At 53.0% G+C, this 12,784-nt stretch overlaps 1 protein-coding gene across 3 annotated transcripts in view; it reads left to right on the forward strand.

Moving 5' to 3' along the window:
* Nucleotides 1-2,689: 2,689 nt before the first annotated feature.
* Nucleotides 2,690-12,784, forward strand: part of LRRC43 (leucine rich repeat containing 43) — a 298,822-nt gene continuing 288,727 nt past the window's right edge. Inside the window, exons 1-8 of one of the 3 annotated variants that reach the window (XM_082698426.1) lie at nucleotides 2,690-2,819; nucleotides 4,230-4,490; nucleotides 5,502-5,612; nucleotides 7,123-7,262; nucleotides 8,790-9,028; nucleotides 9,654-9,841; nucleotides 10,596-10,822; nucleotides 12,487-12,628. In XM_082698426.1, coding sequence (XP_082554552.1) covers nucleotides 2,727-2,819; nucleotides 4,230-4,490; nucleotides 5,502-5,612; nucleotides 7,123-7,262; nucleotides 8,790-9,028; nucleotides 9,654-9,841; nucleotides 10,596-10,822; nucleotides 12,487-12,628 — 1,401 coding nt within the window. In that variant the 5' untranslated portion in view covers nucleotides 2,690-2,726. The remainder of the gene's footprint in view (nucleotides 2,820-4,229; nucleotides 4,491-5,501; nucleotides 5,613-7,122; nucleotides 7,263-8,789; nucleotides 9,029-9,653; nucleotides 9,842-10,595; nucleotides 10,823-12,486; nucleotides 12,629-12,784) is intronic. The other 2 variants (XM_082698425.1, XM_082698424.1) reach the window with 2 other exon arrangements.

Below are 12,784 nucleotides of genomic sequence, written 5' to 3' on the forward strand. Positions count from 1 at the left end.
CTTGTGATCTCTGTCTGTCAAATAAATAAAAAATTTTAAAAAAAGAAAAGGAAAGAGACAGCAGTGGTTGGAGGGGCCCTTGTGGTGGAGGGGGGTTCCCAGCCATTCCTTCTTTTGGGCATTAGGATCTGCAGACCACTCAGGGCAGACCTTTTCCCTGGGCTCCTGACCCCTATCCAACTGTTGACTTGACAATGGAGATGCCAGTGGGCATCTGGAACTTAACTCAGTCCAGACAGGACTCTTGATTTCCCCTCCCCAGATTTATTTTCCCTCACCGCACAGCAGCCACCCGGTTGTTTTATCAAAATCCCAGGAGTCATCCCAGATTCATCTCTTTGATTTGTTTATATTACTCATGAATATGTATCTTATTCTTTTTTAAATTTTATTTATTTATTTGACAGAGATCACAAGTAGGCAGAGAGGCAGGCAGAGAGAGAGAGGAGGAAGCAGGCTCCCTGCTGAGCAGAGAGCCCGATGCAGGGCTCGATCCCAGGACCCTGGGATCATGACCTGAGCCGAGGGCAGAGGCTTTAACCCACTGAGCCACCCAGGTGCTCCATATGTATCTTATTCCTTAAGGACATGTGACTCTTTTTTTTTTTTTGTCTTATAGTTCAGTTTTGGAGAATTTTTGTAAAAATAATAAAGGTGTTCTGACAGAAGGCAGTCAAAAAGGATGATAGATGTCCACCATAGTGGGTGTTTTCAGAAGGATCACATCAATAAATTGGACTTCCTCAAAGTTAAAAATGTTTGGTCTTCTAAAAGACTGTTTAGAGGATGAAAAGACAAACGTAGGCTGGGAGAAATAGATTTGCAAATCACAAATATGATGAAATATAGAAAGACTGCTCAAGCTTAGTTTTATTAGAATTAGGCAATTGTTTCTTTAAAATGACACCAAAAGCACAAGCAATATAAAAAAAAATAGATTACACTTCATTGAAATTAAAAACTTTTGTGAGTAAAAGGACACTATCAAGAAATTGAACAGACAGGGCGCCTGAGTGGCTCAGCGGGTTAAGCCTCTGTCTTCAGCTCAGGTCATGATCTCAGGGCCTTGGGATTGAGCCCCACATCGGGCTTTCTGCCCAGCAGAGAGCCTGCTTCCCCCCTCTCTCTCTCTGCCTGCCTCTCTGCCTACTTGTAATCTCTGTCTGTTGAATAAATAAATAAAATCTTAAAAAAAAAAAAAGAAATTGAAAAGGCAACCACAGAACAGGAGAAAATATTTGGAAATTATATGTAAAAGCGGGAACTAATATCCAGGATATATATATACACAACTCAACAATTAAAAGACAAAAAAAAATGTTTATATGACCAAAAGATTTGAATAGACATTTCTCCAAAGATATACAAATGGCCAAAAAGTACATGAAGAGATGCTCTGTATTCTTACGAGTCAGGCATTAGGGAAAAGCAAATAGAAACCACAATAAGATACATCACACCAAGTAAGATGGCTATCACTTAAAAAATGAACAGTAAAATAATAGGTGTCGGTGAAGATATAAAAAGTTGGAATCTTCATATAGAACTGATGGGAATGCAAGATGGTGCAGCTTCTGTGTCAAAGGATTTGGGAGTTCCTCAAAGTGTTAAATATAGAGTGACCACATGACCCAGCAATATAATTCCTAGGTATCTGTTAAAGAGGAATGAAAACATCTGTTGACATAATGATATATACAGGAAGTTTGAATGCAGCATTATTCATAAGAGCCAAAAAGTAACAACAGTCCCAATGTCCTTCAGCCAGCAGGTGAATGGATAACACGTGGTCTGCCCATACTGTACTATACTATGGTCTCGGCCAAAGGAGGAATGAAGTACTGATACACGGTATAACATGGATGAAAACGTGATGCCAGACGCAAAAGGACAACTATTGTATGATTCCATTTAATATGAAACACTAGTGCGAATGGCGTTTCCTTTGGGGTGAGGAAAAAGTTGAAAATCAGATAACGGTGCTAGTTGCACTATGAATATAGTTGCATTGTGAATATACTAAAAATCACAAAATTGCCCATTTTAAACGGGTAAGTTTGGGGGTTCATAAATTGTATCTCAATAAAGATACTGCATTTCCAAATTATAGGAACCATAATCATCTTATCCCATTTATTTGTCAAAGCTGTGCCCAGGAGCCCTTACTGTGTGGCCAGCAGAAGGCTAGATGGTAGATGCTCTGAAAATGGAGAGATGAATGAGACTCCTCAGTCTGGAAGGGGATCTTGGTACTAGAATGATTATATATGCAGGCAGTGATTAAAACCTGTGACTCGGGGGTTAAAGGGATCCACATTGCAATCCACTGGTTAGAATCTTGAGATTGTTTGACCTTCGGCTCATTTCTCTTTTCTAGATCTGTCAAATGAGGACGACAGCACTTTTTTCATACGGGAAGCGCTCGGCACCTGCTAGGAGCTACAGCCCTTACAGGTTACAGTCCCCTGGTTGCGGTGGGAAGTGGACTGTTTTCCCATTGTACAGCTGCGAGCTGTACAATGCTGCGGACGGGTCAGAAGAGAGAACCCAGGTGGTCCCCGCCTGAGTCAGGGTCTCGGAAAAGCCCGCAGACACCCACCAGTCGCCAGTCGTGGGTTTCAGGAGCGTCTGTGGGCCGCGCGGCCCCGTTGGGACGAGCACGCGCCCGCGCGCGTTTGCGTCCCGGCGGTTGCTCAGCAACCGGCTGGCGGGGGCGCCGCGCGGCCATGCAGAAGCCGGGCGGGACCCTGAGCGCGGCGATCCGGGAGCACCTGAGGCGCTTGTGTCTGCGCGAGTTCCCGTGCGGCACCGGCAGCTGGGTGCGGGCGCCGGCGGGGCCGGCCGGGGGCGGCCGGACGAGGGACTTGCGGGGTCTGGGGGACGGACAGGACGGACCAGGGGCGGGAGGGTGGGCCCTAGGGGCCGCCCGCTGCAGGATACGGCTGATCTGGAGAGGCCTGAGGGGGAGGTTTGGATCTGGGCATTTAGGGGGCGGCCTGACCTGGGGTGGGAGCTGGGACACTGCCGCGGCAGACGGGATGGCTCCCCCCAGAGCGCCCCCCACCCCGCCTGACCAGAGAGGAGGGCAGGACCCTCTCTCCTGAGCACATCAGGCTGACCTGGGGTAGGGTTTCTCAACCTGTTAGAGACACCAGGCTCCTTTTGGGGTGAAAAGCTTTTCCCCCGGGGAAAGAGCTTCTCAACCTTCAAGTGCTCCAGAACACCTAGGGAGAGGCCCCACACCGCGGAGTGCGGGGCAGGGGCAGGGGCACGGGCCGCGCGGGGGTGGGGGGTTGTGGAGGGGATGGTGGTTTCTGAGCCGGCTCTGTCCTGAGGCCTGCAGAGGCTGGTGGGTCTGGAAGAAGCAGCTTCCTCCCTCCTTTCCTGTCCCCTTGTCTCTAAGGCCAGAAACATTTCCCTTCTGAGGCTTCTCCCTGGGGAGCAAGTCTGGCTCAGGAGAACTAGAGCAGGTGTGTCTGCCTACGCTGCTCCCCCCCAATAAGCTCCGTGCTCTTGCTGGGGCTGGGGGGCATGACAGGGACAGCCCACCGTCCCTCAGAGGTGCACAGGAATATCCTGAGGGTCTGGAACGTTTCCCTCACACTTGATGGAAAGCTGGCATCCCCCACATTGGTAAAGCACGAAGGGGAGGTCAGTGTTCCTCTTCTCATAGAGGAGAAAACGGAGACACCAATCAAGGAACTAATTCACTTGTTTGTTTCATCAACAAACGTTGTTGCACACCTACTGTGTGCCTGGCGTCCTTGAGGTGCTTTTGGGCTTCACTGATGTCTCTCAAGATTCTCCCGGAGGAAGGGCTGGGAGACAGTCAACTCTGGGCCACTGTGATATGTAAATACAGAATTCACCTTTCCAGCCTTGCCACTTCTTCCTCACAAACCTTTCCTTGGTTAATACATCCCCCAGATGACCTTTTGCACCTTGTAGCTTCTAGTACATAAATCTTTCTGAAATGTTTGGGTGCTTTCCCCTGTTTCTTCAAGGTTCCCAGCTTGAGTAAACTCCTAAAGGCAGGAATGTAGTTCTCGGTCTATAGTTCTATCTGGGGCTAATAATCAGTCAAAACTATTGAGTACTCACTGTCTAAATGTCTAAGCTCTTTGTCCCTGATTGTCCTGAATGTTACAGTCTGCTCTATTTGGGGCGTCTCGAGTCCTGGAGAGGGCTGAGTTACTGAGCAGCGAAATTCTCCACCTGCACCACTGTAGAATAAGTCACGCTTTCTTCCTCGAACGTGGCGAGCATGGAAGGAGCTGGTCCCCGGAGAGGAGGAGGCCGGGAACCCTGGGGAGGAGACGGTGGAGGCGCTCCTGGGCCTGGTCCGAAGCCCCAACTCACCCTGGGCTCTGCCGGAGGGCTCCAGCGCAGAGGACCATTTTCTGAAGGAACTGGCCATCCAGAACCCCCTGGTGCTCAAAGACACCTTCTTCTACTCCTACTTCAGGTCCCTTCGGGTGGTGGACAAGCAGGTAAGAGCTGGGAGCTGCTGGTGGGGAGGCCATCCCCCTACAGAACTGCAGAGTCCTTAGGGTGGGACCTCAGTGTTCAGTGGGAGGCAGGGTGGGAAGGTCGTCGTGCCCCCCAAGTTAATTTCACCAGCCCCTGCAGCAGGGAGGCCCAGCGGCTCATTTGTTGTGTGTCTTTCCTCGTTCCCTGTCCCCGGGGGTGGGTGGGGGGGGTCGTCCAGGTGTGTCTTGCATAGCTGACTTCTGCTGCACCCTGCGGTAGGCCCCCTGGGTCCTAGGACAGACCTTTAAAGTATCTGTATTGGTTTTACTTAAACTTTGGGGGCCCGGGTTTAGGGAGGGTGGGCATAGTACTGTATGTTACTTTCTGTTATGAAAAAGCCTTCTTCGCTTCTAGCAAATAACAGAGCCCCAAAACTGCAAACTCAGCCTTCCTCCCTTCGCTTCTCCTCCCCAAGAGAAACTGTGAATTTACACAGGACTGGGCATGGGGAGTGGGAGCCGCTCCTACCAATTTGCCCGGGACCTTGCGGGTGTCAGCTCTGAAAGTTTTGTGTCCTGGGAATCCCTCAATCCTGGGCAAACCGGCATGGTCATCAGGAAGGACCCTAATGTCTTTGAGGCCACAGACAACTGAAGATTCACAGATGGAGCTCTGAACTTCGGGTCTGACTCTGCTGCGCATCAGCTAGCGGTTTCTTACGGCCTCGGGGTTCACTGCCACCCAGCAGGAGACAGCAAAGAACATGGCATCCCGGCCCTTGGGAGCTCAGAGTCTAACAGGACACTGAGCTGACAGTTGGACAACACTCCTAGGGGGCAGGGTGGGCTGGGGTTGAGGCACAGGGATCCTGGTGGGATGTGCCGGAGGGCCGCTAGGGAGGTCGGTTACGGCAGGCGTGAGGTGACTCAGGAGGGGAAGTGGCCACCTGTTGCTGTCCCCCTTGGGCCCCATTTCTGCTCCGCAACTGCCTCACCCAGGAGAGCTCTCAGCTTCCTGATCTTCCCTTCCAGGTGAGCCTGGTGGATAAAGGTCTCCTGAAATTTCTGAATCTTGAAGAGTTGGTACTGAGTGCCAATCAGATCAAGGAGATAGACGCCATCAACCTGCCCCCAACACTCAGGGTAAAGGAGCCCAGACTCCCTGTGGCGTCTTTGTGCCGGCTCAGCCCAGAGACCCTGCCCCTGCCTTGTTCTGCCGCCTGAAGTTTCAGCCAGTGTGGCTGTATGCCAAGGGCCAGCCCCAGGCTTTAGAGAGGGAAGCCAGATTCCTCAAAAAAAGTAGAATTTCCATGTGACCCAGCAATGCCATCTCTAGGCATATGCCCCACAGAATTGAAGGCAGGAACTGGGATTCTTGCAGCCAAAAGCAGGGCCAACCCAGACATCCATCCACAGATGAGTGGCTAAACGAAATGTGGTCTCTCCGGACCGTGGGGTGTTGCTCAGTCATAAAAAGGAATGATGCATGCCACAGCATGGGGGAAACTTGAAAACATTATGCCGAATGAAGGAGACCAGACCCCGAAGGTCACATATTAGGGGGTTCCACTTGCATGAAATACCTAAAAGAGGCAAATCCACAGGCACCGAAAGTAGAGCAGAGGTTACTAGGGCAGGGGTGAGAGTGATGGGGAGTCATTGTGGTATAGGACGGGGGACCCACTGTGATGGAGACAGAGCCATCTGGGGTGGTGAGAACTAGGAGCGGTGATGGCTGCACAAGTGGTGCCGCTTAGCACCACCGAAGTAGGGAACATGGCAAATTGTATGTATGTTGCCACAATAAAAAAAATCATTTTTTAAAGATTTTTATTTATTCATTTGACACAGAGAGATCCCAAGTAGGCAGAGCAGCAGGCAGAGAAAGAGGGGGAAACAGCCTGATGAGGGGCTCAATCCCAGGACCCTGAGATCATGACCTGAGCCGAAGGCAGAGGCTTAACCCACTGAGCCACCAGGAGCCCCTGTGGTCTCAATTTTAAATTAAATATGGAACTTTGTAGATTTTGTGGCAGAAGGAACTCAGAAATGTGGCTCAGTGCCAGGCTTAGGGAGAAACCAGATGAGGCTTCGGAGCAGAAATCCAAGAATGTGCTGTCATCCTCCACATGAGGCCCTACTCCAGCCCGGGACCCTCTGGCTCTCCCAGACACAGGCTGCCGTGGGATGAGCACTTGCCAAAATGCTGCGCCTGTCCCCATCCACTCCACCATCACCTCCCATGCCAAATTTTAACATTTCTTTCGCAAAAGGAAAAACTTTTCAAAACTCACTGCAGAAATACTTGTTCCCCAAGTGAGCAAGAGAGAATGAGAGGGAAGAGGAAGAGGGAGAAGCAGGCTTCCCGCCGAGCAGGGAGCCCCATGGGGGCTCGATCCTAGGACCCTGGGATCACGACCTGGGCTGAAGGCAGACACTTAACCGGCTGAGCCACCCAGTCACCCATTTTTCCCCCCACATTTTATTTTATTTATTTTTCCCCCCCATATTTTAAAGGGAGCCTAGGCGGGCACAGGGCGGCAGGGTCTGAGTACTTCCTGGTCCCACCCCGCTGTTTCTCAGGGAGGGAGGGAGGGAGGCTGGAGAAGGGCAGACTGGAGGTCCCGGGCACTGTCTCTTCTGCTCCCCCCAGGTGCTGGAGCTCTACGGCAACAAGATCAGCAGCGTGGAGTGTCTGTGCACTCGCCCGCCCCCACACCTCCAGCACTTGGGGTTGGGTCACAACAAGCTTCTGGGCCCCTTGGAAAGTCTCTATGTCACCGCAGACTACTGGTAACTCCAGAGCCCCGGACAGAAAGAGAGAGAAGGGTTTAAGCCTTAGGTTTGGGTCTCGTCTGGAAGAACTTAGCTTTGCTCTTTTTTTTCTTTCTTTTTTCCCTTTTTGCCTTATTCTTTTCTATAACTGCTGGTTGGCCACCAGCCCCAGACCTAGGATTCGTGTCTCTGACTGAATAAGCAAAAATTCCCACCGAAGCCCAGGGAAGGGGAGCAACGGGTGGTGGGAGTGGGTCAGACCTTTCGTTTTGATGCCTTTAGGGCAGGGCTGCTCAGCTCGGGCACTGCCGATGTCGGAGTGGTCAACAGTCGGTTGTGGGGCTGTCTGTACGCTGTAGGAAGTTGAGCGGCACCCCTGACCTCCACCCACTAGAGGCCAGGAGCTCCCCCACACCAGCTGTAACCACCCAAAGTCTGTAGACTCACACCATGGCCAGAGTACCCTGTGTTCGGATTTTTTTATTTGGAAAACATACCTCCTGTAAACCAAGGTAAACTGCTTCATACCAAGTGTGAATTTCGTAAAAACACGGAAGTGAAACCTCTGTCTTTCACTGCCTTGAAATTCAAAGGAGGGTACCCTGTTCATGGATCTGTTTTGCTGATGTCTTCCCTGTCTTCTTGAAGGCTGACATCGGGTAAGGTTCGTGTGCTGGCCTCTAAGAGATGTTCTTCTTGGGTATTTCCTGTTGACTGACCACCCAGCATTGCATCGTGGGCTGTCCAGGCCAGGAAAGCAGGGCGGAAGGCTACGGGAGGGGCCCGAGTTCAGTCTGCTGGAGACCAGAGGCTGTGATGTGCTGCTGAAATGTCCTGCCTTCTTACTGCTGTTCTCAGACCTGTCACCTGTTTGCTTTCTCGTTTGTGTGTGGGAAGAGCACCCGTGCCCCCCTTCCTGGCCCTTTCTGCCAGACTGGGGTGGAGGGCGCCTTCTTTGTCCTCATTGGCATTCTTCTCTCACGTGCCCCCAAGTCCTGAATCACAAGGTTTCCCCTCGATGAGTCAGTCGGGCTTTGGAAGGTATCCTCCTGCATCTGGACCCGTCAAGTTTCACGCACCCTCTTCCCAGGTCCCCATACTTACTGGCCTCTCTTACCTCTGCCCATGGCTTCTCCCCACGTGGCTTCCTTCTGTCTTCCTTGCCAGTGTCAGTCTTTGTTGAGAACATTCTAGATGCATGGTGTTGCATCAAGATCTATGGGTGGTACCAAGAGTGCCACTGAGAAAAAGAGATCTCTGTAAATGGAAGTGATCGCAAGCAGGATGTGACCAGGGCCATCTCTGTCACAATGAGGATGGCAGTGTCACTGAGAGGGGTGGGGGAGGGGCAGTAGAACCAAGAGGTTCTTCTCCCGCCCTCCGAGGCTCCCCTCCTGCCCTCAGCGTGGGCCTGCGGTCTGTTCTGGACACGAGGTGCTGGGGCCTGTTAAGCAGGGGAGGCCCGGCACGGGACCACAGCTGCCTGTGCCCATCCCTGCACCCACCCTGCCTCAGGACTCCCGGAGGGTCCCGCTCCCCTTCTAGGCCGAACCTCGTCTCCCTGGACCTGAGCTTCAACGACCTGACGGACCTGCAGGGCCTGATTGCCAGCCTCCGCACCCTCCCGCACCTGCGGGTGCTCGTGCTCCAGGGGAACCCGCTGGCCCTGGTGCCCTACTACCGAGGCTTCACCATCGACAGCCTGCCCCGGCTCTGCGTGCTGGACGACATCACCGTGTCTCCCAGTGAGAAGTATCAGTTCCGGGGGCTCAGCCGGAGTGGGGGTGAGGCACCGATGGGCAGACTGGGGAGGGGCTGGCACTGGACCCTCCCCCCCCACAAGCCTCTGCTCGCAGGTCCACCATCGAACTGGGTGGCCTGTCCCCGCAGCTCCCCAGTTAGTCAGGGGTAGCTCACCTTCCTGATCAGAGTTCTCTCCCAGATTTTTGGTCCCTGTCACTGGGATCTGGAGACAAGTGGTAAGGAGGCTGAAACCATCCTAGGCCAACAGGAAGCATTCTATCAATCCATTTCTGTACTTTTGTGGTGGCTTGAGATCACCCCCTTGTGGCCCACACCACAAGCTGCATCAGGGCCTTCTCGAGGTCAGGGCAATGGAGTTTGGTAATCATAGCTTCCGGTCTTGTGTGCCAGGCTGTGCTAAGGTAACATGGAGTCTTTATCTGTAAGCATCCTGTAAAGCAGCTACTATCATTCCCGTTATACGAATCCGGAAAACAAGGCTTAAGAGGGGTATCTTCAAGTCCCTGTTTGAATTCGGCAGAACTGGGATTTGAACCCAACTCTGCAAACCATGAGGCTCAACGCGGGAGGAGGGGAGAATGCAGGGACCTGGCTGGGCAGGGCCTCCCCTGCCGTCCCGCTCACCTCTGCCCCTTCCCCTCACAGACCTCTTGGCCCGTGAGGCCCAGCTTGTGGTGACTATTGGAAATGTCAAGGGCGTTCTGGACACCTCTATCCTGGACCCAGAACCGGGGCCTCAAGGCCCTTTTATCTCCTACAGCTATTACGTGACCTACGACTTTGTGGAAGATGAAGAAGGAGAAAGAAGCACGCATGGTGGCGTGCTGGCTGAGGTGCGTGCCCGCGGGCTGCCCCGGGGAACCGGGGGACACGCGCTGCCCTTGCCTTCACGGGGTCTCCTGTGAGGCAGAACCGCTTCTTGGGGCCCAGAAAACCCCTTTACTCCGAGCTTTCCGGTTCACACTCTACTCGGAAGGGAAGCGGCTCTATTCAGCCCCTTTCTTGCAGCTCGAGTTACCTGTGCTCACCTCCTTCCTTTGCCCTGGAAATACATGCAGAGGGCCTCTCAAGGGGCAACATTTACAACCAGCCTGGCTGTCCCCCACCCCGTGCCTCTCCCAGTCACCTTCTCGCCAAAAGCAGACCCATGGGAATCCTCCAACCCGGAGAGGCGGGGCACAGCCGAATTCCTGCAGAAATTTTACTGCTCCTACTCCCAACACAGACCTCTCAGAAGTGGCAAGACGGGCATTTAAAAATATATATATATTTTTTATTTATTTGACAGATCACAGGTAGGCAGAGAGGCAGGCAGAGAGAGACGGAGAAGCAGGCTCCCTGCTGAGCAGAGAGCTCGATGCCGGGCTCGATCCCAGGACCCTAGGATCAGGACCCGAGCTGAAAGCAGAAGCTTTAACCCACTGAGCCACCCAGGCACCCCCAAGATGGGCATTTTTAAAAACTTCCTGCCCGAGCCCGCGCGTTTGTTAGGGCTTCAAGTTCACCGCGGCGCAGACACCTGCTCCCGCACAGGCGCGACGAGAAGCCCTCGCACATTGTCCCCCGGGGTCTGGGTCTCTCCCGCAGATCGTCAAGCCCTCGCCCAGCACCGAACAGCTGGATGAGGACATCCCTGAAGAGCTCTTCGGGGAGGCCGAAGACTCCCCGGAGTCCGGGCTGTCCAGCCAGTCGGGAGAGCTGGAGGAATCGGGGGGCTCGGAGGGCTCGGGGCACCTGCCCAGGGTGACCGACTCCGCGGAGGAGCTGGCCAAGCTGCGGCCGCGAATAGATCCCCGGCTCTGCCCCTCCCCGGGGTAAGGACGGAGGCCAAGCTGGAGCGGGGGGCGGGGGTCCCGCGAGCTCGGTCCGCACCCCCTCCCGGCCGGACAGCAGGTGCGGCGGGGTTCAGTGTTCCAGGCCCCGGGAGCCCTCCCGCTCCCCAAGCGCCAGGTGCTCGGAATGCGGGGCTGGCTGCCGTCCGCGCGCAGGTCAGAGAGGGGCAGCCCTTCCCCCGCCCTCCTAGTTGAAGACCTTCCCAGTCCGGCCTTTCCATTCATCCGGGATTTACTCCGGCCTCTGACCCGTGGTGTGGGTCTGAGTCGCGGGTTCTTTCCCACGCACCCACCCCCAAAGCCCACCACGTGGGCGTCGTGCCTATCACGTGTTTTGGGGGGTGTTTTTTGTTTGTTTGTTGCGTATCACATGTTTTGTCTTACTTGATAAAGAATCTTTTTTGGGGGATGGAGAATTTCACAAGAACTTGAAATCACTTCTCATTTAGTCTGGAAGCTCCATTAAACCGAGTTTTAAGTCATTGCAAAACACGAGCCTGGTTTGGGGCTTTTGTTTTCGTTTTTAACAAACTTCCTGCTATCAGCTGGGTTGCTATCTGTTTCTTCTGAGGACCAGAACTCAGAAAACAGAATCTGTGGCTGAGTTCTAATGAACCGAGCCTTCGCCCCCACAGATTTTGCAGCCCATGCCTTAGTTTGGAAACTTAGTTAGTTTCTCTTGAAGCTAAAAGAGTTTTTAAATTTTTTTAATGACTTAAAACCTCCACTGAAGGTACATGATACAGGCTTATGGAGAGTATGGGGGAGCTGCCTTGGGCTGTGGGGCTGAGTTCCTGTGGGTGACAGTGACGGAGGCAGCTCCCCGAGCTGTCAGAAGAGGGGGAGCCCCCAGCCAGCCCCTAGCCAGGCTCCCCAGTAAACCCCAGCTGACAGCCTTGTGGTGGTGGTGGTGGTTGAATTTTGGGAAATAGCAACAAAAAAGTAAGAACCACAAGTGATTCTGCTTTAAAAAAAAAAAAAAAAAGTCAGTTAGAAAATAAAGGTTTCTTCTCCTGTATCCATTGAACTCATGCCATAGAATGAATTACTCTTATTTATTTATTTATTTATTTATTTATTTATTTATTAAGGAGGCTCTACATCCCAGGTGGGGCTTGAGCTTAGGACCCCCAAGATCGAGAGCCCCCATTCTCTCCCGACTGAGCCAGCCGGGCGCCCCAGAGGGAATTACTCTGAATGGTTTTGTGCGTAGAGTTCCTTGTTTTTTTCTTACACACTCATATATATGAACCTATATACACCTATAATTTTTTTTTCTCAAAAAATGTACTCATATTCTGTCTCAGTTTGAAATGTGCTTATTTCGCATGTGGCTGTGGACACACAGACCTGTTATTTAAAAAACAACAATAAATGATTCAAATGTAACCCACATATACAGAAGAAGCCACCTTGCGGCCAAGTGATGAGGCTCAGGGAACCACTGCCCTTGATAAGAAACAACAGACCAGAACCTCCGAAGGTTCCTTATGCCCGTCCCTCCTTCCAAGGGTCACTGTCAACTCAACAAACACCACTAACTCGTGGGCCTCTCTTAGACCTTCCTGTACATGGCCTCGGGCAGTAATGCCGTGTCCCTGGCCTCCCGGGTGACAGCACCCCGTCTTCCTCCGCCCCGCCCCCAGGACTGTTCTCTTCAGCACCGTCCGCAAGCCCTGGACTGACGTCATCCCCTGCCACTACGAGATGCATCACACGCTCCGGGACTTGGTGCCCCTCAAGGCCTTCCTGCTGGCAGGGACCACCGTGACCATCGTGGAGGAGAAGGTGGGTGACGGGGTTCCCACGCTCCGTGCGTCGGTCCCCTTGTCCCGTCTTCCGATCTGTCAGGGCGTCCCGGGCTCCAGCTGCCTTGTAGGCGAGGTCTCCGTGCCTTTCCGGCAAGATCCCGGCCAGCCCTGCGCCGGCCTCCTTCACTCGTGG

The sequence above is a fragment of the Mustela nivalis genome (assembly GCF_964662115.1).
Source record: "Mustela nivalis genome assembly, chromosome: 14".
Lineage (NCBI taxonomy): Eukaryota > Metazoa > Chordata > Mammalia > Carnivora > Mustelidae > Mustela > Mustela nivalis.